Here is a 24,096-nt window from a genome sequence, read left to right as displayed (position 1 = left end):
GTGGGGGGAGAAGGGTATGTGACATCTGAAACCTGGTTGTTTCTCCAGCTGCAAAACTTTGAAGGGATTCCGGAAGTGAAAGTGACGGCTTGCTTGGTCTGGAAGGACTGGCCTTATCGGATCCATCCACACAGCCTGGTAGGGAAGGATTGCAGCAACGGGCTCTGTGAAGTGACCCTGAAGCCTCGAATCAATGCCAGGCATAGGTATATCACTCAGTCTCTGGGGCGGAAGGTTTGGGGTGCTGAAATGGTGATGGCTCTTGATTTGGGGGGCTTGCACACCATCAAGGTGACCTGTGGGCCGCTGGCCCCATCAGAGGAGGAGGAGGCGGCATGGGAGTCAGGATCAGCATCAGTGGTGAAATCCAATTTTTTTTTTTGCTACTGGTTCTGTGGGCGTGGCTTGGTGGGCGTGGCAGCGGAAGGATACTACAAAATCCCCATTCCCTCCCCACTCCTGGGGGAAGGATACTGCAAAATCCCCATCGGGCCGTGGTGGCTCAGGCTGTAAGGAGCCTGTTATTAAAACACAGCAGCCTGCAATTACTGCAGGTTCAAGCCCCACCAGGGCCGAGGTTGACTCAGCCTTCCATCCTTTATAAGGTAGGTAAAATGAGGACCCAGATTGTTGGGGGGGCAATGTTGACTTTGTAAATATACAAATAGAATGAGACTATTGCCTTACACACTGTAAGCCGCCCTGAGTCTTCGGAGAAGGGCGGGATATAAATGTAAATTAAAAAAAAATAATTCCCTCCCCACTCTAGGGCCAGCCAGAGGTGGTATTTGCCAGTTCTCCAAACTACTCAAAATTTCCACTACAGGTTCTCCAGAACCTGTAAAAACTTGCTGGATTTCACCCCTGGTCAGCATCAAGGCAACCTGAGAGCTCCAAGGGGAAAGAGGGAATTTTTATTATTTTATATTTATTATTTTATTTATTATATTTGTATACCGCCCTTCTCCCGAAGGACTCAGGGCGGTTCACAGCCAATAAAAAACACAATACATAGAATACAAATTAAAAACTATATAAAAAACTGATTCAATAACGGCCTAAAAATTTAGATACAATTTAAAACCCCATTTAAAACCCCCAATTAAAACCCATAAATTTAAAAAACTAACCCAGTCCTGCGCAGATGAATAAATGCGTTTTAAGCTCGCGACGAAAGGTTCGGAGGTCCGGAAGTTGACGGAGTCCCGGGGGGAGTTCGTTCCAGAGGGCGGGAGCCCCCACAGAGAAGGCCCTTCCCCTGGGCGTCGCCAGACGACACTGTCGCGCCGATGGCACCCTGAGGAGTCCCTCTCTGTGAGAGCGCACGGGTCGGTGGGAGGTATTCGGTAGCAGTAGGTGGTCCCGTAAATAGCCCGGCCCTATGCCATGGAGCTATCAGAGAGAGAGAGAGAGAGACAGAGGCAGAGCCTGGGCTGTCCATCAGCCCTCAGATGGAAAGTCAACAGCCCCCAGGTCTGGAGGTGGCTGATGAGAAAGAGGAGGAACGGCTGGGTCCAGTGCCCGATGAGCGGAAGGCAGAGGAGAGGAGAGCAGTGGAAATCTATGGGCCAGTCCTTGGGACGGAAGAGCCACCGCTGCTAGCAAAACCACACCCTAGCTCTGGGGATAAATCTGCGATCACATGATCAAAAGTCAAAGGCTTGTCAACTGGCATGTACTTATGCCTGTTGCAGTGCCCCAGGATCGTGTGATCCCCTTTTGTGACCTTCTGACAAGCCCAGTCGGTGGGGAAACCGGATTCACTTGACAACCGGGTTATTAACCGAACAAGGGCAGCGACTCGTTTCGCAGCTGTGGTGGGGAAGGTCGTAAAATGGAGCAAAACTCGCTTACCGGTCTCGCCTAGCGATGGACATTTCAATGGGGTTCAATATTGGTCAGAAACCGAGGACTACCTGTAAATGCATTGCGGAAATTGCTTTTCTTTCGTCGTGGACTTTCTGTTGTTTGAACCCCAAACTGTCCTCCGCTCGACAGCTTTAACAATCTCGGGATCCAGTGTGTGAAGAAGAAGGACATAGAAGAGTCCATAGAAAAGAAGCTACAACTGGGAATTGATCCTTTTAAAGGTGAGAAGAAACTCCTTTGCGTGTGTGTTCGGCTATATGCACAACGCCTGCTCCGAGAGTGGAATGCAGCGAAATCTCATTTTAGTGTATGTTGATTAGTGTACATTTAAAGTGACAATAGAATTCTATTCTATTCTATTCTATTCTATTCTATTCTATTCTATTCTATTCTATTCTATTCTATTCTTATTATTTTTATTTCTATTCTATTCTATTCACTATACTCATCTCATCTCTACTCTGCTCCTATTCTATTCTATTCCATTCCGAATTCTGAATTCTATTCTATATTTTATTGTAATTCTGAATTCTATTCTATTCTATTCTATTCTATTTCTATTTTATTCTATTTCTATTTCTATTTCTATTTCTATTCTATTCTATTCTATTCTATTCTATTCTATTCTATTCTATTCTATTCTATTCTATTCTATTCTATTCTATTCTATTCACTGTACTCTTCTCATCTCTACTCTACTCCTATTCTATTCTGTTCCGAATTCTGAATTCTATTCTATATTCTATTGTAATTCTGAATTCCATTCTATTCTATTCTATTCCATTCTATTCCATCCCATCTCATCCCATCCCATCCCATCCCATCCCATCCCATCCCATCCCATCCCATCCCATCCCATCCCATCCCATCCCATCCCATCCCATCCTGCATTCTATTCTATTCTATTCTGTTCTGTTCTGTTCTGTTCTATTCTACTCTAATGAAGTCTGCTTATTGGGTGGACTGCTTAAGTACTGCTTACTTATTATTTTTATTCCTATTCTATTCTATTATTCTTGTTTTATTCCTATTCTATTTTATTCCATCTCCCATTCCCTTCCCTTCCCTAAAATAAGTCTTGTGAAGCCAGGTTAGAGAAAGCATTGAAGTTGGTTTCTGATACAGGGAATCCTCAACTTATGACCGATCGCTTAGCCTCTGTTCTAAATTATGACCTGATGTAATCTCCTTTTGTGACCGTTTCACAAGCCGTTCCAAGCTGGATCCTTAACTTCCAAGCCATAACAAATTTCTCGATTTCCCCCAGGATGTGCTGAATGAATCCCACAGGTTAAAAACTTCTGTCCTGGGGCTGTTTCCCCCACACCCCACCCCCGTATGTATAGTACGTACTACTGTTCTGCTGTATATACTCTGATGGGTTCACCTCTCCTCTCTTGCTCTGTTGGCGTAGCTGGTTCACTGAAGAATCACCAAGAGGTTGACATGAATGTGGTGCGCCTCTGTTTCCAGGCCTCTTATCAGGATTCTATGGGGAAAACATGGCATCTCAACCCCGTCCTTTCGGAACCCATCTTTGACAAAAGTAGGTAAAGTTTAAAGAGAGTTATTTCAAGCTGGGGAAAGGGAAGGAAGAAGGGAAGGAAAAGAGAGGGTGTAAGGAAAGGGAGACAGGAAGGAAGGGAGGAGGGAGGGAGGGAGGGAAAGAGGGAGGGAGGGAAAAAGAAGGAAGGAGGGAAGGAGGAAGGAAAGGAGGGAGGGAGGGAGGAAGGAAGGAAGGAAAAGGTGTCAGGAAAGGGAGACAGGAAGGAAGAAGGAAGGAGGAAGGAGGAGGAAGGAGACAGGAAGGAAGGAAGGAGGAGGAGGGAGGGAGGGAGGAGGGAGGAAGGAGGGTGGGAGGAGGAGGAAAGAGGAGGAGGAAAAGAAGGAAGGAGGGAAGGAGGAAGGAAAGGAGGGAGGGAGTAAGGAAGGAAGGAAGGAAAAGAGGGTGTAAGGAAAGGGAGACAGGAAGGAAGAAAGGAAGGAAAAGGTGTAAGGAAAGGGAGACAGGAAGGAAGGAAGGAGGGAGGGAGGGAGGGAGGGAGGGAAGGAGGGTGGGAGGGAGGGAGGGAAAGAGGGAGGGAGGGAAAAAGAAGGAAGGAGGGAAGGAGAAAAGAGAGGAGGGAGGGAGGGAGGAAGGAAGGAAGGAAAAGAGGGTGTAAGGAAAGGGAGACAGGAAGGAAGGAAGGAAAAGAGGGTGTAAGGAAAGGGAGACAGGAAGGAAGGAAGGAAAAGAGGGTGTAAGGAAAGGGAGACAGGAAGGAAGGAAGGAGGCAGGAGGGAGGAAAGAGGGAGGAGGGAAAAAGAAGGAAGGAGGAAGGAGGAAGGAAAGGAGGGAGGGAGGGAGGAAGGAAAAAGGTGTAAGGAAAGGGAGACAGGAAGGAAGAAAGGAAGGAAAAGGTGTAAGGAAAGGGAGACAGGAAGGAAGGAAGGAGGGAGGGAGGAGGAAAAGAAGGAAGGAGGAAGGAAAGGAGGGAGGAGGGAGGAGGAAGGAAGGAAGAGAGGTGTAAGGAAGGAGGCAGGAAGGAAGGAAGGAAGAGATGGAGGGAAAAATAGAGGAGTAAGGAAAGGAGGCAGGAGAAAGGGAGGAAGGAAGGAAAGAAAGGAGGGAGGAAGGAGGGTGGAAGGGAAAGAAGGAAGGAAGGAAGGAAGGAAGGAAGGAAGGAAGGAAGGAAGGAAGGAAGGAAGGAAAGAAAAGAGAGGGTGTAAGGAAAGGCAGACAGGAAGGAAGGAAGGAAAAGAGGGCGCAAGGAAAGGGAGACAGGAAGGAAAGGATGGAGGGAGGGAGGAATAGAGGGAGTAAGGAAAGGAAGGCAGGGAGAGAGGAAGGAAGGAAGCAAGGAAAGTAAGGAGGGAGGGAGGGAAGGAGGGTGGAAGGGAAGGAAGGAAGGAAGGAAGGAAGGAAGGAAGGAAGGAAGGAAGGAAGGAAGGAAGAAAAAACTATGGGCAAGTTATTAAATAATTTTTGAAGTTGCCAGAAGTTAGGAAGGCAAAGCTGTCGGCAGGGCCCTTATTTATTGTTTTGGGGGAGTTCTAATATATTTTTTTCAGAGTTGTATGTACCCTAAAAAAAAAACAACCATCAGGAAATGTGGTCTAAGAAAGGGCTGTTTTTAGTGATTTGGTTTTGAAACGGAAAATAGAAAACAGAAGTGCAGGCCGTGAAAATAGCTTTTTTCTTTCTAGTGAAAAACGTGTTATGAAAAAAAAAACTGCCAAGGTTGGTATGGTATCTGTTATCCGGTGGTCAATAAAAAAAGAAACTTTGTGCATCGTCAGTCACACGATTGCGGTGGGATTTTTTAAATTTTATTTTGCTGTCGTCCTCCCTTGGTCCCTCCATGAAATAACCCTAGACCAGGGCTCTCCAACCTTGGTCCCTTGAAGACTTGTGGACTTCAACTCCCAGAGTCCCTCAGCCAGCAAAGCTTGGAGGTCATCTAGTCCAGGGGTCTCCAACCTTGGTCCCTTGAAGACTTGTGGACTTCAACTCCCAGAGTCCCTCAGCCAGCAAAGCTTGGAGGTCATCTAGCCCAGGGCTCTCCAACCTTGGTCCCTTTAAGACTTGTGGACTTCAACTCCCAGAGTCCCTCAGCCAGCAAAGCTATAATAGCGGTGGCGGGAGGATCTGCCCACCTGCCCAGACATCATCAAAAATGCTGTGTGCATATGCAGAACCTTCTGTGCATGCATAGAAGCGTCCCCCCCCTCCCCGCGCACAAAGCACATACACGCTCCCAGTAGTGAACGGATAGCGCCGGGAATTGAAACCCACTACTGGTCTCCTGTGACCAACTTGGACTGGATCCTGCAACATTAATCTGGGATAGGTTTATTTGCCTTTATTTGCAAGACATCTACTTACGCGCAGTGAGAAAGTTGTTTTTAATTCCTTCACTTTCTGTCCGCACAGAGTCCACAAACACATCCGAACTCAAAATCTACCGGATGAACAAAGAACATGGAAGCTGCACTGGTGGCGAAGAATTTTACCTGCTGTGTGACAAAGTCCAGAAAGGTGCTTGTCGGGGCGGGGGGGGGGGAGGGAGAGAATACCAGGGGTCTTAAATACGCTCCCCCCCCCATTCAACTAATTTGATCAAATTAGGTCGCCTCTATAGTTCTAGGCCTAGAAACGACAAGTGCAGATATTCCTCGACTTATGACATTTGTGCCAAAAAATGAGAAAATTGTTAAGTGAATCAGCACAGGTTTTAAGTTAGTAACACGGCTGTTAAGTGAATCTGGCTTCCCCATTGATTTTGCTTGTCAGAAAGGTTGCAAAAAGGAGAATTACGTGACCCCGGAAACAGTACAACAATCGTCATAAATATGATGATGAGGATTGTGTAATAGTCACAAGTGTGAAAAACGGTCCTAAGTCACTTTTTCAGTGGCGTTGTAACTTCAAAAGTCACTAAGCAAATTTATTTATTTATTTAGGGAATTTATATCGCCGCCTTTTTTCGCACATGGCGACGCAAGGCGGCTTACAGAATATAAAACCACATATAAAAACAATAAAACTAATAAAAGAAGAATCAAATAATAAATGAATATAGTAAAATGGCTTGAAGTTGAGAACTATCTGTAGGAAAAGGTTCTTATTCTGTCCCAGATAGGATGGTAATCCGATTTTATGGTTCTGAAACAAGCCAGACATATAAAAAATGAGCCTGTTCAGATAATAGTTAAAGGCAACGATGCATGGTTTGCTTGTTTACAGCAGTGTTTGTCAAGCTTAGGAACTTGAAGTTGAGTGGACTTCAATTCCCAGCATTCCCCAGCCAGCATGTGCTGAAGGATTCTGGGAGTTGAAGTCCACAAGTCTTCAAGTCCCTGAGCTTGAAAAAAAACACAAAAGCCCCTTCAGAGGGAAAGTTTAGTTGACGGCTCTTTCCCCTCATGGCTTTGCTGGCTGAGGGATTCTGGGAGTTGAAGTCCACAAGTAGAATGGGCAAATTCACCACAGGCCACTCGCCGTGGGACAACTTGGTGCAGGACAATTTTAACGAATTCTATTTCATTATTTTAAAATAAATAAAAACATACTTTGATTTTTGCGATTCACTTTCAATTCTGTCCTTCCTTTTGCATCCTTTCTTTAACGAATCTATTCAACTTTAATATTAGTGTAACTCTTGTCCCACATCGAGTTGTCCTGTCATGAAAAAGCTGTGGCCAGCTGGCTGTGGTGAGTTGGCCGTGACGAATTGTCGTAGACTCATCTTCAAGTTGCTAATCGTGAGAAACCTGGTTTGCAGAGCAGCCAAAGAAGTATCGGAGAATTTAGATTCCTTGAACTTGGTCCCCAGCTATCTTAATCGCTGCTTCTCCATCTTTACTTGGCATCTTTAAATTCCTTTAAATTTACATCTTTAAATTCCTTGAATTTAGATTCCTCTGTGACCACATCTCAAGTAATTGTGTTCTCTTTGCTGATGATGTCAAACTATTTAACACCACAGACAATACTTCTATCATTCAAAACGACCTTGATCATCTAACCGCTTGGTCTAAAAATTGGCAGCTCCAAATTTCAACCAGCAAATGCTCAGTCTTACATACAGGAAAAAAGAACCCAAAAACTAAGTACTTGCTTGATGGACATTACCTTACAGACGACCTCCATCCTGTTAAAGACCTTGGAGTTTTCATGTCAAATGATCTAAGTGCCAAAGCCCACTGCAACTACATAGCAAAAAAAGCTCTAAGAGTTGTAAACCTAATTTTGCGTAGCTTCTTTTCCAAAAACACCACACTACTAACCAGAGCATATAAAACATTTGCTAGACCAATTCTAGAATACAGCTCGCCTGTTTGGAACCCTCACATCTCTGACATCAATACAATTGAACGTGTCCAGAAATATTTTACAAGAAGAGTTCTCCATTCCTCTGAAAACAATAAAATACCTTATCCCACCAGACTTGAAATCCTAGGCTTAGAAAACTTGGAACTCCGTCGCCTTCGACATGACCTAAGCTTAACTCACAGAATCATCTATTGTAATGTCCTTCCTGTTAAAGACTACTTCAGCTTTAATTGCAATAATACTAGAGCAACCAATAGATTTAAACTTAATGTCAACCGCTTTAATCTAGATTGCAGAAAATATGATTTCTGTAACAGAATCATCAGTGCTTGGAATACTTTACCTGACTCTGTGGTCTCTTCCCATAATCCTAAAAGCTTTAACCAAAAACTTTCTACTATTGACCTCACCCCATTCCTAAGAGGACCATAAGGGGCGTGCATAAGCGCACAAACGTGCCTACCGTTCCTGTCCTATTGTTTTTTTTTCTTTTCTCCTTCCTATATATATGCTTACACCTCCTTATATTTACTCATATATGTGTTTATATACTATATAATCTTTTGTATGATACCTACATATATTGTTGTGACAAAATAAAATAAATAAATAAATAAATAAATAAATAAATAAATTTGGTCCTCAGCTATCTTAATTGCTGCTTCTCCATCTTCACTTGGCAGAAGACATCTCTGTCATTTTCCGGAAAGATGCTTGGGAAGGTAGAGCTGATTTTTCCCAAGCAGACGTCCATCGGCAGATTGCCATCGTCTTCAAGACCCCCCCTTACCAACACCTGGACATCCTGGAGCCCGTGGAAGTGGAGGTGTACCTGCGTCGCTTGACGGACAGCGTTTCCAGCGAACCATTCCCGTTCACCTACCTGCCCAAAGACACAGGTGAGGCAGGAATCGGAGAAGCTACCTATTACAGCCATTCGTTTCGGGACTGTTTGTTGTGGTCCGCCAGCAGCCTGCACGATTCATTTAACAACTGCAATGGAAATTCCAGTCCCAACTGTGGTCATAAATGGAGGACTCTGTTGTGACCCAGGCCCAAGTAGGTAGTAGGAAACTCAGTCAGTGAAAAAACCAACAAACTTCTGAGAATTACTTCATTCTCCGCGTAGTTCAACTAAATTAAATCAAATTCCTCCCAACACAAATCCCTCAGTCCTATCGCAAACCTTGGTCTAATTCGGCAAACTGCCAAAGGCCTTTTTTGGCAAACGTTCAGAAGACACCGATACAAAAATAAATGCACAAAGAGGAAGCTACCAATGTTGTTTTCCGGCAAAGCCCAAACACCGTTGCTGGTCTTTTAAGCCTTATGGGAGGGGCCAATCATCTCTTGGCCCTACTCCCGAGTTGTCCTCTTTGCTTGAGCTGCTCTTGCCTTCTGGCAGCTCTTCTCATGCGTGCATTAGGAACAGGCTCCTCCTGTTCCTCTGCCTCACTACTATCAGCCTCTTGAGGCTTTGGAGTCTGCACATCACTCCCAGATGGCCCTGGCCCCACTTCAGCCTCCGACGCAGAGCTCTCATCCGGGCCTTCCCCAGCCTCATCGCTGTCCGACTCAGTTGCCAGCTCCGCAGGCTGCTGGCGGACCAAAACAGACTCCTTGTATTTTAAGAACCTTAGCTACTTTCCTTTCTTCCTGTGCTTGAACCCTGAGTAAGGTATCTCAGAATAAATGAATAGCTCTTTCTTTACACAGATACATACCGGGTCAACAAAAAACGGAAGCAAGGTATGCCCGATGTTCTGGAAGAACTTTCTGGCCCAGGTGTGTATCCCTTTGTGGGAGAGGGGAGGGGAGGGGTAAAAGCAGTGCAAGATTGTGTCGGTAGAAATGGGATTGTAGGAGATGATCAATCTGAGCCCGAGGGAGGAGGTCAAACAGGTCATCAGTCACGAGTCCCTGCGAGCCCGCAAGAGATCTAAATCCAGCCCACTTTGAATGCCTCTCTTATCTCCCGCTCGTTTCTTTTAACCGCCAGTTGGCCAGATTCTTGTAGCAGCGAGTTTAAGCTTGCAATAAACCTTTACACTCACTTGAATTCCTGAATCTCCCGATTTCCTTGCTGTTTGACAGGAATAATCGGCTCTTATTTTTGTTTTGTTTTTTTCTTCTTCGGTATCCAGATCCTGGGGGAAGGATATTGCAAAATCCCCATTCCCGTCCCACGCCTGGAGGAAATATATTGCAAAATCCCCATTCCTTCCCCACTCCTGGGGGAAGGATATTGCAAAATCCCCATTCCCTCCCCACCTCTGGGGGAAGGATACTGCAAAATCCCCATTCCCACCCCACTCTGGGGCCTGCTAGGGGTGGTATTTGCCAGTTCTCTGAACTATTCAAAATTTCTGTTACCGGTTCTCCAGAACCTGTCAGAACCTGCTTGATTTCACCCCCGATTCAGGGTCTTCCAAGTAGTATAAGGGAAGTCAAATCCTTGAGCCAGGTCCCCGTTTAGTGTTATTCCTAGCTTGATGGATTCCAGGGATGGGTTTCAAATTTTTTTACTACCGGTTCTGTGGGTGTGGCTTGGTGGGCGTGCCTTGGTGGGCGTAGCAGGGGAAGGTTACTGCAAAATCCCCATTTCCTCCCGATCAGCTGGGACTCGGGAGGCAGAGAATAGATGGGGGTGGGGCCAGTCAGAATTTTTACTACTGGTTCTCCGAACTACTCAAAATTTCCGCTACTGGTTCTCCAGAACTGGTCAGAACCTGCTGAAACCCACCTCTGATGGTCTCCTTCTTCCAACTTTTAATTCAGTTTTGTTCTTGGGTATCCTCAGGATTGTTCCTTCTTGCCATAAACGTGTTCCTAGATCTCAGTAGGCGGGCTTGGGGTTAGCATACCTGGGAAAACCTGACCTTGGTGGCCAGATTTTAATGTCCTGTTTGCTTCTCCAGATCCTCACGGGATCGAAGCAAAAAGGAAGAAGAAGAAGCCTGATTATCTGGATCACTTCAACTTGACTCCTTCAGCAGGTCAGTGTGTGATCTCCCCGTCCCTTGGTCAGCCCCACATTAACAGTCGTGGCCAAAATTGTGGAAACCTTTTGGGAAAAGTGTATTTTGTAAAACTAGCTAATAATACCACCTTTTTTGGGAGTAGTACAGTGATGGGTTTCAAATTTTTTTTACTACCGGTTCTATGGGTGTGGCTTGGTGGGCGTGGCTTGGTGGGCGTGGTGTGGCTTGGTGGGCGTGGCTTGGTGGGCGTGGCAGGGGGAGGATACTGTAAAACAGGGATCTCCAACCTTGGTCCCTTTAAGACTTGTGGACTTCAACTCCCAGAGTCCCTTAACCAGCAAAGCTGGCTGAGTAACTCTGGGAGTTGAAGTCCACAAGTCTTAAAGGGACCAAGGTTGAAGACCCCTGCTGTAAAATCTCCATTCTGTCCCCACTCCAGATGAAGGTTACTGCAAAATCCCCATTTCCTCCCAATCAGCTAGGACTCGGGAGGCAGAGAATAGATGGGGGCGGGGGCGGTCAGAATTTTTACTACCGGTTCTCCGAACTACTCAACATTTCCACTAACGGTTCTCTAGAACTCCAGCTGGAGTTCAGAACCTGCTGAAACCCACCTCTGGAGTAGTACCATAAAATTACATATCAACGGAAAGATAATTTAATCAAGAATGTAATGCAATAACTTTTAGAAAAGATGTGCTATTAGAATAGCAGTTACGGTATAAGGAAGAAAAAACAAGATGGTGCTAGACTTCTGGAAGAAGAGAGAGGAATCTGCGTCACTTTATATTGAGGGAGATGTGGCTCTTTCACCCCTCTGCTGCGGCTCCCTGTCACTCAAAATTTGTGTGTCACAACTGCCAATGTATGACACCTCCTGGCGCACGATTTATTGAGGTTTTCAACCCCCAGTAGGCCAACCATGGATAAATCCAAGAAAAGAAAAGTTTCAGAAGAAAACAGAAGATTTAATTCAACTACATATGCTCAAGAAATAGTCAGGCACGGGAAGGGTTTTGTGGCTCCCGGTGTTTTCTTTTCTGTGGGAAACGGGTCCAAATGGCTCTTTGAGTGTTTTAAGGTTGCAGACCCCTGGCTTAGATCTTTCACGAGTGGATCTTCTCCAAGCAGCAGAAGATAAAGAGAACTTGTGGCCATGGTAATGTCGCCAACACCTCACCCATATGTTGCATGTAAAGGTGGCTGCGTTTTTATTGTGCGGTTGCATTCTTTTAAGTTAACCCATCTGTTGTACGTGGATTTAAAAATCGTTGCCCTACGATCCAGCGTTTTGTCCAATTGAAGGTCACACACAGGCAAAAGCTTTAGTCATACGGGTAGTCCTCAACTTACAACCGCTTCGTTCAGCGACCATTTGAAGTTGCAACGGCACTGAGCAATGTGATTGACAACCATTTTTCAGGCTTACGACCTTTGCAGCATTCTTGGGATCGCATGATGAAAATTCAGAGGCTTGGCAACTGGCATGTACTTATGCCTGTTGCAGTGTCCCGGGATCGTGTGATCCCCTTTTGTGACCCTCTGACCAGCAAAGCCGACAGGGGAACTTAACAACTGCTGTGATTCACTTAAAAACTACAGCAAGACAGGTTGTAAAACAGGGCAAAACTCTCTTAGCAACGGAAAGTGGGGGACTTCATTGCAGTTGTAAGTCGAGGACTGCCTGTATTGTTGCAACACTGATTTCAAAGGGAGCCAAACTGGAATCGCTAAGCGATCCCTGGATTCGCTAAACCCCGAATCTTACTCACAAATTTCGTTTTCGTTTTCCTAGACTTCTCCCTGCCCTCTCCAGAAGACCGAGGTTTCCTGGCCAGCATGGAACGTATCGCGCTGCCGGATCTCTTCGAGGAATTTGGTCGGTTTTCCGGATTTTCACCTTACGGCGGCCCCAGCTTGAGCGACGTGGTCCTGCCTTCCGCTACGAACTACACAGAGAGAGCAGAACAGGAGTTCTTACTCGATGCTTATTCGGTCCATTCGGGCATCACCGTCCCTCTGGCGTTGCCCGGGGACCCCGAGCCCGAAGGTGTGGCCACCTTGGTGGGAAGCAGTATGTTCCCCAGCCAGTACAAAGAGGACGAAGAAGATCTAGAAATGGAGAAGCTGGCAGATCTCTGATGGAAGGGCCGTTAGTCTCTCCGTTTTGGGAGAAGCCAACAAAAGATTTATTTCCTTGCCGACCACCGAAGGAGGAAAAAGTTGGTAGCGATCTCTACGGGAGTGCGAGAAGAAGACGTGAAAAAATAGGGAAAAAGATGGCACTCATTGTGGAATAAAAGAAAAGAAGTTGCATCCTTAGGCGAGAAGGACCCTCTGCGCGTACTTCCTGTTTTTTTTCTTCCTTGATTCTCGCAGCGCGTAAACTCCCACGCAGCGAGGACTGGGATGGGTTTTTGAATTTCCCGCAAAGCTGCAGGATGGTTCCCTTGCGTTTTGGCTTAGTGTGATGCGCGAACCTAGGTTGAAAAATAATATAGGTCGTCCTCGACTTACGAGCACAATTGAGCCCCCACCAAATTTCTGTGGCTAAGGGAGACATGCATTTGTGAAGTGAGTTTTTTGCCCCATTTTACGAACTTTCTTGCCACCATCGTGAAGTTGTTAAGGTCGTCATTCGGTTTATTAAGCGAATCTGGGCTTCCCTCTATTGAGTTGGCTTGTCAGAAGGTCGCAGAAGGGGATTATGTAACTCCGGGACAGTGCAACCGTCAGAAATAGGAGTCCGTTGCCAGGCGTCTGGATTTTGATCACGTGACTATGGGGACGCTACAACGGTTGTAAGTGTGAAACACGGCCAGAAGACACTTTTTTCGGTAATCTCAAAATGGTCGCTGAATGAACTGTTGTAAGTTGAGGACGACCTGGTATTTTAGGGCTTATGTCATGATGTCAAAACACAACTGAGGATAGTTGGTCTAAGACAGAGGTCTGCAAACTTGGCTCTTTTTAAGACTTGTGGACTTCAACTCCCAGAGTTCCTCAGCCAGCAAAGCTCTGGGAGTTGAAGTCCACAAGTCTTAAAGAGCCAAGTTTACAGACCCCTGGTCTAAGAAATCAGTTATACACGCCACTGTTTTCATGCAATGTGTGTATCAGTCACTGAACTATTTCTTAAAATGTGTGTGTGCACCCACATATAAAAAAAACCAAACGTATAAGTGCCTTTGAGCCATGCACAAATGATGGGGTTTCACTTAATCCAAGTCAGTCATTGAATATTATTGGATTTTGTCCTCTGCACACATGGTATAATAGCAATACCTCTTCACAGTGCTTTACAGCCCTCTCTAAGCAATTTACAGAGTCAGCCTCTTGCCCCCAACAATCTGGGTCCTCATTTTACCCACCTTGGAAGGATGGAAGGCTGAGTCATCCTTGAGCCGATCAGGATCAAACTGCTGGCAGTGGGCAGAATTAGCCTGCAATACTGCATTCTAACCACTGTGCACCACAGAAGGGAGGGAGGGAGGGGAAAAGGAAGAGCAATAGCACTTAGACTTATATACCACTTCACAGCCCTCTCTAACCGGTTTACAGAGTCAGCATACTGCCCTCCCTAACAATCCAACTCCTCATTTTATTTATTTTATTTTATTTATTTATTTTATTTTATTTGCATTTATATCCCGCCCTTCTCCAAAGACTCAGGGCGGCTTACACTATGTCAAGCAATAGTCTTCATCCATTTGTACATTATATACAAAGTCAACTTATTGCCCCCAACAATCTGGGTCCTCATTTTACCTACCTTATAAAGGATGGAAGGCTGAGTCAACCTTGGGCCTGGTGGGACTTGAACTTGCAATAATTGCAAGCAGCTGCTGTTAATAACAGGCTGCATTAGCCTGTTGAGCCACCAGAGGCCGTGGAAGAATGGAAGGCTGAGTCCAACCTTGAGTCAGTCAGGATCGAACTCCTGGCAGTGAGCAGAGTTTCCCTACAATGCTGCCTTCTAACCACTGCACCATCATGGCCAGCATAGCCATAGCACTTAGACTTATATACCACTTCACAAGTGCTTTTATAGCCCTCTCTAAGCAGTTTACAGAGTCAGCCTCTTGCCCCCCCCCAACAATCCAGGTCCTCATTTTACCCACCTCGGAAGGATGGAAGGTTGAGTCAACCTTGAGCCCGGTGAAAATCGAACTGCCAAACTGCAGGCAGCTGGCAGTCAGCAGAATTTTAGCCTGCAATACCGCATCCTAACCACCGTGCCACCACGGCTCTTGGAGGGAAGTGGTATTATATGTCATGATGTCATTGCACCGATGATGCCATATGGGTGACTTATTGTGACTTTACTGGATGTCTTTGCCTAAACATATCACCAGATGTAACTAGTTGGTCACTATGTGACAATCCGGGGTGTGACACAAAGGCAACACAGCCAGGAGTCCCTTTATTATCACCAACTGTGCCTCCAATGTCCCTTTCAACTTTCCGGCCTGGAGAGAGAACTCTTCCACCAACCTGTCATAGTCTTTGGCTGGCAATACTTCAGTCCCAAACATTGCAAGCAGAAAACATCTAACAAAAAATCCAACAAGGCAAGACCAGGCAATTAATCCGGCAGGGCAAGCAAAATAAGGAATTCCACAAGTAAATCAAGCCAGGATTCAAAGAAACACCAGATAAACTCAGCGTTTGTTTCCGACAACCGCCCCTCCCATTTGCCTCTCCTTTTAAAGTCCAGCAGCACCTGTGCCTTGTAAAGAGAATTGGGTCCCTTTCCTCCCTCGTAAGCCACAGCAATCCACGTTGGGTTGGGAATGGGGATTTTGCAGTTCCCCTGGAGTGTGGAGGGAATGGGGATTTTGCAGTATCCTTCCCCCAGGAGTGGGGAGGGAATGGGGATTTTGCAGTATCCTTCCCCTGGAGTGTGGAGGGAATGGGGATTTTGCAGTATCCTTCCCCCAGGAGTGGGGAGGGAATGGGGATTTTGCAGTATCCTTCCCCCAGGAGTGGGGAGGGAATGGGGATTTTGCAGTATCCTTCCCCCAGGAGTGTGGAGGGAATGAGAATTTTGCAGTATCCTCTTGCCACGCCCACCAAGCCACACCCACAGAACCGGTGGTAAAAAAAATTAGATTTCACCACTGATTAAAAGGCCTAAGGATTACATATTTGTAAGCAATGCATAGTGGGAAAATTTTTCCTCCCATCTTTTTTAAAAAAAGCTGGAAAAAATGTCTCTGAATGCCAGAATTTTCCATCCCTCTTACAGCCTTCTCAGGCCTGTAAAGCAAAGGAAAGCTGAAGAAAGTTGTTAAGCACAATTGTAAATTCGCTTAATAACCACTTTACTTAAATGACAGGGCCCAATTGCAGTTGCTACATGAGGAGTATCCGTATTAAGGCGTGGGAAAGAATTATTTATTTATAACATTACTGGTGGATTGCCAGATCCTGAAAAGATTCTCGGTGGATTTCTACAAACAACAACAACAACAATTAAATAATTAATTATAAACTTCCGATGGGGAGTTGGGGGAATTCTGGGGAATTCCCCAAGCATTTTCACAGGCGGCGCTCGGGATTCGAACCCGCCATCGGGGAGGGCGCTTTCTGCGCCTGCGCGTCCCAGAAGCCGCAGAAGCCCCGACGCCGATCGTTGTCGCCTAACTCACCTGCGCCATCAGAGGGAGCTTAACTCGAGCCGCGATTGGCTGACGCCCTCGCCATCACGCGACCCTGCTTTGGCCAATCCGAGGGCCGCGCGGGGGGTGAGGGAGCTCCTACTGTTGCGCCTTCTTTCCCCTCCCCCGGTTGCTACTCTATAGAATCGAGTCATTTCCGCTTCCGGGGGAAAGAAGCTGCGACTTTGGCGCAGGGTGAGGAGGAGGCGAAGGCGGAGGCCTCTCCTGTCCTTTAACCGGGCGAGGGCAACCGACGGCCGGGAAGAAGCCGCTTCGGAGCCGGAGGACCGGTGGTGGTGGTGGTGGAGAAGCTGCCTGGAGGGTGTGGGAGGCCGCCTGGTGAGGTTTCTCTCGGCCTGAGAGGCCGTCGCCTCCCTGAGTCTCTCTCTCGGCTATAGGCGGGTGAGGGTTTCGTAGAATTCCCCACTTTTATATACCAGAGGGGTCCCCTTCCCTTGAAAAAATGTCTCAAGACCCCGTTCTGATCGGTTAACAGCTTCTGGCATTGGAAAAAGAGGGAGGGGGAAGAGCTGCAAGAATCTTGAGGACTAGCACCACTTTTTTTTTTTAACTGAGTGGCAATGTTGTCCCTGACTGCTGGACTAGAGAAGCAGTAGAGGATCCTTAAAAGGTTACAGAAGTGTTTTCCCGTTAGGTCTGGAACTTTTTCCTTCCCTTTTTCCTATCCTTAGTTGGATTCTCCGCTTTTTTCCTCAAATCAATCAATCAGGATAGAGCTGGAAGGGACCTTGGAGGTCCTCTAGTCCAGCCCCTTGCTCAAGCAGAAGACCTAGTTAGTATATGCCATTTCAGACAGGTGGCTGCCCGGTCTCTTCTTAAAAATCTCCAGTGATGGGAGCATCTGCAACATCTGGTGGCAGGCTGTTCCGCTGGTGAATTGTCCTCGCTGTTAGGAAGTTTTCTCCTTAATTCCAGGTTGCTTCTCTCCTTGGTTAGTTTCCATCCATTGTTTCTGCTGCTTTGGAAAATAAATCGACCCCCTCCTCTTTGTGGCAGCTCCTCAGATATTGGAATCCTGCTTTCATGTCGTCCCCCCCCCCCAGTCCTTCTTTTCTCTAGACTGGCCAAACCCAAATCCTGCAACCGTCCTTCATAATGTTTTAGACTCCAGCCCTTTAATCATCTTAGTTGCTCTTCTCTGCGTTTTTTCCAAAGTTTCAACATCTTTTTTTGTAATGTGGTGACCGAAATGGGTTGCAAATATTCCAGGTGTGGCCTTACTAAAGCTTTATAAAATGGTACTAATACTTCATGTGGTTTTGATTCTGTGCCTCTGTTTAGACAACCAAGGATTGTATTAGCTTTGCCTTAATTCCTTCCGAGGTCGGTAAAAAGAGGATCCATTGTGTTGGGGGCCATATGCTGACGCTCTGCTTAGAGAGGGCTGTAAAGCGGTAGACAGGTAGTCCTTGACCTCCAACCACAATTGAGCCCCAAATTTCTGTTTCTAAGTGAGACAATTGTAAAGTGAGTTTTGCCTCCATTTTGCCACCTTGCTTGCCACAGCTGTTGAGTGAATCACTGCAGTTAATTTAATACAGTTGTTGAGTCTGGCTTCCCCATTGATTTTGCTTGTCAGAAGATCACAAAAGGGGATCCATGACTCCAGGAAATAAATCGTCATAAATATGGTTGGTTGCCAAGTGCCTGAATTTTGATCATGTGACTATAGGGATGCTGCAGTGGTCGTAAGTGTGAAAAATGGTCACAAGTCAGTTTTTCAAGCGCCATGGTAATCTTTGAAAGGTTACTAAACGAACTGTTGTAACTTGAGGACTACCTCCATGAATCTGAGTGCTATTGCTATTTATTGCCAGTGCTGTTTTCTTTACAAGTGCATAAAAATATTTTGCTTAATGAGGAGAATCACTGCGTCTGTTGTATTACTGTAGCTTTTAAAGCGTTATTTCTTAAAAATGTGACCTGAGGATCTCTGGAAGTCTCTTAGTATTCTAAGGTATCCTCAAAATTATTTCCCAGCCTATGTTAAAAAAATAATACAGTATTAAAATCACATCAGAGAATTGTAAGAAGCAGCAAATGTGTCAATTTTAATGTATAATTTTGGTAAATATCAGTCAATGTAAATTACAAAACCTAAGAGTTCTTTTTGGGATTCGCTATAATTTTTAAAAGTGGGAAGGGTTTTTCTGAGAGGAAAACAGTTGCAGAATCATCCTTGCATTACTTTTGATTGTTGCAATGGTAATTTTGAATAAAATTTCTATTAAAAAGAAAAGAATTCCCATATCTGCAATAATATTTGGTGGTACTCTTTGTATGTCTGCCTAAAATCCCCGGGAGAAAAACTGCCTGTTCCTCAGCTAAATTGCGAGCTATTTAACATTTAGATAAATATATATATATATATATAGCGTTTACATTTTCTGACTTCCTATTTATTTAGGGCGCTTCTTTCGTAAGAGGAAAAAAAACCCCTTAATTCACTGTGCTTGGGGGAAAGGAGAGCATCCATTTTGACTTCTCTCAAGGTCCTGCCCTCAGTGAGTATCGGTGGTGTGTGCCAGATCCTCATCTTTTGTTTTATTTATTATCCAAAATACTTTGACTGCAGTACTTCCTAATTTCTCAGTTCATTTTTATAGTTTTCAGTTTCTGACCTACCTTTCAAATCGTTGGATTTTTTTTTTTTAACATGGAGTAATTGTTCTACCTAATTCTAAGAAAAGGCAAGAGAAAGAATTGCCATATATGACTTTCAGTAGGTGGAATCTGCTCAAGGCAATTCCTTTTACCTTGTCTTGACATTACCAAATGATTCAGTAAAATCAGGTATCCAGAGGCTCTGGAACTGATTAGTTTTCAAGGGCCAGTAGCAGCTGTTTGGAAAGAAGCGAGGCCAGCATAGAAACTCAACACGATGGATTTCATCTCCGCGTAGGTGTTTGATTTCTTGTAAAAATAAAAATTTAAATTCTGGTGAACCTCTAGATCAGGGGTGTCAAACTGGATTTCTTCGGGGGCTGGATCAGCATTGCAGTTCTTCCCGGGGCAGCCCCCCCGCACCCCATTTTGGCCAGCAAAGTGCTGCAGGAGGTCGTCTAGGCCAGGGGCCTATTTCCAGGCTGGTCCCACGGGCCAAAAGTAAGCACCCTGCAGGCGAGATCCAAGAGCAGGGATGCTTTGAGTTTGATATCCCTGCTCTAGATGCTTTTTGCTTTGTCATTTTTTGTCAGACATTCAGGGTCCAATGTGGTCTCTGATGTGATTAATAATCAGAGAATATTTTGGTAGAGTCTGTTGGAGGCTGGGGTGCAGTGTGAAAAAATTGCTGTGTTAGATTTTGTTATATTTCCCTTTCCTCTTTTTCCCGCCTCCCCCCCTTCCCCCTTAACACATGGACGTGCCTCTTTTCCTCACCCTGTGGAATAGCTGGGAGAAAAGCAGGATGTGGCACGAAGCTCGAAAACATGAGCGAAAGCTGCGGGGGATGATGGTGGATTACAAGAAAAGAGCAGAACGTCGGAGAGAGTATTACGAAAAGATAGTGAGTGTCTTTCTCCTTGGTTCGTTTTGGGAGATTGCCTTATGTCTGCCCCTTCCCTCTTTCAGAATTAATACCCTTCAAGAAATGAGCGCGAGGTGTTATTTTTTTACTTGTGAACAGAAATTTTCTGGCAAATGAAAAGGAATCTCCGTGGCCCAGGATAATTCGGATTGGCAGTTTTCGATCTGGGTCGGTCACAACTAAAAAACGACACACAACAGGTATCATATAAATACCACACACAGAACAGCCCAAAGTACACACATTTGCTAGAGAGAAGTTTCCTGAAGATGGGCTCCAGTACGAATCCGAAAGCTCAGAAGACTAAAACTCTGGTACTGGTGACTGACCCAGATCGGATCCTTCAGAATTTTCTGATGTTGAATATTTTGCAGCATTTTTGCCACATCTGCATGAATAGTCCCTTTGTGAGGGGAATATGCCAAAACAAAATATATCAAAACCTTTGAAATCTTCGTAAGATTATAACGGGGCGCTTAGCTTCCCATCTCTTTACCTTCCTAGCCCTTATGAAGTTATTTTTCTCCTCTCCCAATTTTGATGGAGATGATGGTTAGGTTTATTTCTCCCTCGGCTGCATCTTTAAAGAAAATGTCACTGTTCTCATTTTTATTGCCGTACGAGTTCTTTTGTGGATTCTTAATCTGTAAAAGTGCATTTGTTCATCTTTAAAGCGCTTTCTAGCTTCCTTTTGTTGGCTTTTAGTTAAGCTGTGGGTGTGTTTTATACCGGCCAATTTTCAGGTTTTAAGGTGGGTTATTGGGGAGCAGCTTATAGTTATATGGAAAATGAAGGATAGTGGAACAAATATTTGGAATATGTCAAGGACTTCTGATTAAACCTGTGGGCCTGATTCCCTTGGCGGTTTAGGTTCACTCCTTGCCATCTTGAGAAAAGACATATAGGATACGAAATCCTGGAAGCTCAAATTAGTTCTATTCAAGTTATTATGCTTTTTGACCAACATTTGGCACACATTTAAAATCCTCAAACATCAAACAAATTAAGAAACAAGGGAAAACCTAAAGATGTGATTTGTGTTCGTGGGGGAAAAAAGGGGCCTTAAATGCAGTCTTTCTAATACCAAAAGGAGAATGAAGCTGCCATGGCCGGCAAACAAATTGAATCCAACAAAAATAAAATACCAGTAAGGACAAAATCCTGGAAAGATCCTATACACATCGGCTGTAAGGTTGGAGTTGGATCAAGTGTGGGTTTGGGGCAGTCACCGGTGGGTTTCTTTCCTTCCAGAAAAAGGATCCAGCCCAATTCCTGCAGGTTCACGGACGCGCCTGCAAGGTGCACTTAGATTCCGCTGTGGCTCTTGCAGCTGAAAGTCCTGTGAATATGTGAGTAGTTTGCATTCTCGGGCCGAACAACAGTAGAGCAGCGTTTCCAAACTAGGCAACGTGGAGCTGTGTGGACTTCAACTCCCAGAATTCCCCAGCCAGCGGCTCATAATAAGAATAAGCATTGACTGGTGGTTTGTTGTTTTTTTTAAAAAAAATGGTTATGTCCTTACAGGATGCCTTGGCAGGGGGATACAAACAACATGATTGACCGGTTCGATGTACGGGCGCACCTGGATTACATCCCCATGTATACTCCTCCTCTGCTGAATCCAATGTAAGGCCTTTGTTCCCTTTTTTCCCCTCCCCCTTCCCCCCGCCACCTCTTTGATGCTGGAATGTACAGCTCCTTGCGTCAATTGGAGGTTGAGAGAAGAGAGTTTGGTTTGGCTTCTGAAGTACTTCGATTGGGAAGGAATAAGCCCCTTTGTAAGCTGGCTGATGGGTGCCTTTAAATTGTGGCCGGCCAATTAAATCGCGGTGGGCTGCCTTCGTGCCCCAGGCCCAAGCAGAAAAATTGCAGTCATTTGGCTGACATGAGGCAAATAGGAAGAAAAGAAGAGAGAAAGAATAGAATAGAATAGAATAGAATAGAATAGAATAGAATAGAATAGAATAGAATAGAATACTGTAGGATAGGACAGGACAGGACAGAAAATATGGAATGGAGTGGAATGGAGTGTGAAGCAGAATAGAAAAGGAACAGGAATAGAAAATAGAATAGAATAGAATATAGAAAATGAATAAAATAGAATAGAGAATATAGAATAAAGTAGAAAATAGAATAGAATATAGAATAACAGAGTTGGAAGGGACCTTGGAGGTCTTCTAGTCCAACCTCCTGCTTAGGCAGGAAACTCTACACCACTTCAGACAAATGGTTATCCAACCTCTTCTTAAAAACTTCCAGTGTTGGAGCATTTACAGCTTCTGTAGGCAAGCTATTCCATTGATTAATTATTCTCACTGTCAGGAAATTTCTCCTTAGTTCTAGGTTGTTAAATGTGTTCTAGATCTTAATGTGATGTGGGAAACCAGTTGGCATAAAATAACATGGCCTTTTTGTTTTTTGGGGGAAAGGCTCAGATTAACCCGGGGTGTTTCTTCACCCTGTTGATTTTCCGAACCGGGGTGCAGGTGGGAGCAGCACAAGACGGATCCGTTCTGCCAGCCTTTGTGTTCTTTTCAAAGACTTTCGCGCCTGACTTTTTGCATGCTTAGGATTTTAATTCCGGTCTTTTTCCTCTTACTCCTCCAGCTCTCCCGAGCAGGAATCGGACGAAAGGAAATGCAACTACGAAAGATACAGAGGACTTGTGCAGAATGATTTTGCTGGCAGTAAGTCCTCCGCAATTTTTCTTGCCCTGTTGTAGAGCACAGAGGTTTAAGGAATGGAGGCTGCTGCTCTCTCCTAGCTTCTCTCAGACTTGCTCCTCAAGCCAACACCTAGATTTTTAATGAATTTAATTCGCAGGGTTCATTCTTGAAATCAGCCTTAGAGGCACCAACGTTGAGGGAGGGATTACAGGTATTCCTCAACTCATAAGACCCAGGCTTATTTTTTTTTTAATTTGCATTTATATCCCGCTCTTCTCCGAAGACTCAGGGCGGCTTACACAGTGTTAAGCAATAGTCTTCATCCATTTGTATATTATATACAAAGTCAACTTTTATTGCCCCCAACAATCTGGGTCCTCATTTTACCTACCTTATAAAGGATGGAAGGCTGAGTCAACCTTGGGCCTGGTGGACTAGAACCTGCCGTAATTGCAAGCAGCTGCTGTTAATAACAGACTGTCTTAGCAGTCTGAGTCACCAGAGGCTCTTGGGGAAACATGATACCTGAAATCAACCTGTTCTGACCTAGGCTCCCTTAACAAGCAGGAGGCAGGAATTGGCCCTTGCAAAATCTTTTATTTACACGACTGTGAACTACGTTCATTCACAGCAAGGTTTATCCAAACAGTTTTTCAAAGGAGTATTTCTCAACACACCTTATCTCGTTTGGCAAGCTGCCACTTGTTTCCAGCGCAGTACAAGGCAAAACTTGGCACAGAGTCTCAGAGACACCGAATGAACGAATTGTTTCCTGCAAAAGCCCACACCCTGTTCGCTCCTCTTTTGTTTCCTATGGGAGGGGCCAATCACCTCCAAGGTGTGGCTTTACTGCCAAGTCGACCCTGCTTTCTGAGTTGTTCGTGTCTTCTGGCAGCTCTGCGCATGTGCACACTTGGAACGGGCTCCAGCTGTTCCTCTGCCTCGCTGCTGTCTAACTCCCTCTCTTCCTCTGATGCAGAGCCCTCATCCGAGCTTTCCCCAGCCCCTAGGACTGGCCCTCCTCACTGTCCGACTCTGCTGCCAGCTCTGCTGGCCACTGGCGGGCCACAACACAACTTGGCTTTGCTGCATTGGACCAGTTTTGCAGGGCTCTCACATGCTTCCTCTCCATCCCTGTTTTGCAGTCTCAGAAGAACAGTGCCTGTATCAGATCTACATCGACGAGTTGTACGGAGGACTCCAGAAGCCCAATGAGGACGAAAAAAAGAAGTGAGTAACAGTGAGGGGGACCGCCTTGGGTGTGACCCTTTTTGTGAATGGTGGAATTGTCCTCGGGGGCTCTCTGAGCTTTGTTGCTTTCTTGCAGATGTTTCATTGCCCAACAAGAAAATCATCAGTGCTGAGCAGGATTTATAAACAAAGAGCAAAATCCCTCTCACGTCTAGCACTGATGAGGTTCCCTAGTCGGGCCAGGAAATGTCTGCAAGAAAGCAATCAAGCTCAAGAGAGCACTGAGGACCCACAATCACAAAAGGGACCCCCACAGTTCTCCTCCTCCTCTGCGCGCCCCCCCATCTCACTCCCCTCTAGCACT

The 24,096-nt window shown here is 45.3% G+C and overlaps 2 protein-coding genes across 13 annotated transcripts in view; both read left to right on the top strand.

The window, feature by feature from the left end:
• RELB (RELB proto-oncogene, NF-kB subunit) overlaps positions 1 to 24,096 on the top strand; it is a 139,169-nt gene that overhangs the window by 11,799 nt on the left and 103,274 nt on the right. For 3 of the 5 annotated variants that reach the window (XM_058195565.1, XM_058195566.1, XM_058195567.1), the window contains 8 exons: positions 49 to 206; positions 1,999 to 2,090; positions 3,284 to 3,415; positions 5,783 to 5,887; positions 8,368 to 8,583; positions 9,401 to 9,469; positions 10,603 to 10,680; positions 12,461 to 14,012. In XM_058195565.1, the coding sequence (XP_058051548.1) occupies positions 49 to 206; positions 1,999 to 2,090; positions 3,284 to 3,415; positions 5,783 to 5,887; positions 8,368 to 8,583; positions 9,401 to 9,469; positions 10,603 to 10,680; positions 12,461 to 12,807 (1,197 nt within the window). In that variant the 3' untranslated portion in view covers positions 12,808 to 14,012. Of the gene's footprint in view, positions 1 to 48; positions 207 to 1,998; positions 2,091 to 3,283; positions 3,416 to 5,782; positions 5,888 to 8,367; positions 8,584 to 9,400; positions 9,470 to 10,602; positions 10,681 to 12,460; positions 14,015 to 24,096 lie in introns of those variants that run through there. The other 2 variants (XR_009156581.1, XM_058195564.1) reach the window with 2 other exon arrangements.
• The window catches only part of CLASRP (CLK4 associating serine/arginine rich protein), a 32,146-nt gene continuing 24,531 nt past the window's right edge, over positions 16,482 to 24,096 (top strand). For 3 of the 8 annotated variants that reach the window (XR_009156579.1, XR_009156580.1, XM_058195557.1), the window contains exons 1-7: positions 16,482 to 16,664; positions 18,754 to 18,850; positions 19,740 to 19,854; positions 21,127 to 21,224; positions 21,400 to 21,501; positions 22,483 to 22,562; positions 23,687 to 23,771. Coding sequence is in view for 6 of the 8 variants with exons in the window: in XM_058195557.1 (XP_058051540.1) it covers positions 19,756 to 19,854; positions 21,127 to 21,224; positions 21,400 to 21,501; positions 22,483 to 22,562; positions 23,687 to 23,771 (464 nt within the window). In the remaining 2 variants the exon portion in view is untranslated. Of the gene's footprint in view, positions 16,728 to 18,753; positions 18,851 to 19,298; positions 19,452 to 19,739; positions 19,855 to 21,126; positions 21,225 to 21,399; positions 21,502 to 22,482; positions 22,563 to 23,686; positions 23,772 to 24,096 lie in introns of all 8 variants that reach the window. The other 5 variants (XM_058195560.1, XM_058195561.1, XM_058195558.1 and 2 more) reach the window with 5 other exon arrangements.

The sequence above is a fragment of the Ahaetulla prasina genome, chromosome 10 (assembly GCF_028640845.1).
Source record: "Ahaetulla prasina isolate Xishuangbanna chromosome 10, ASM2864084v1, whole genome shotgun sequence".
In the NCBI taxonomy this organism is placed as follows: domain Eukaryota; kingdom Metazoa; phylum Chordata; class Lepidosauria; order Squamata; family Colubridae; genus Ahaetulla; species Ahaetulla prasina.
This window is presented reverse-complemented; position numbering and strand designations above follow the sequence as displayed.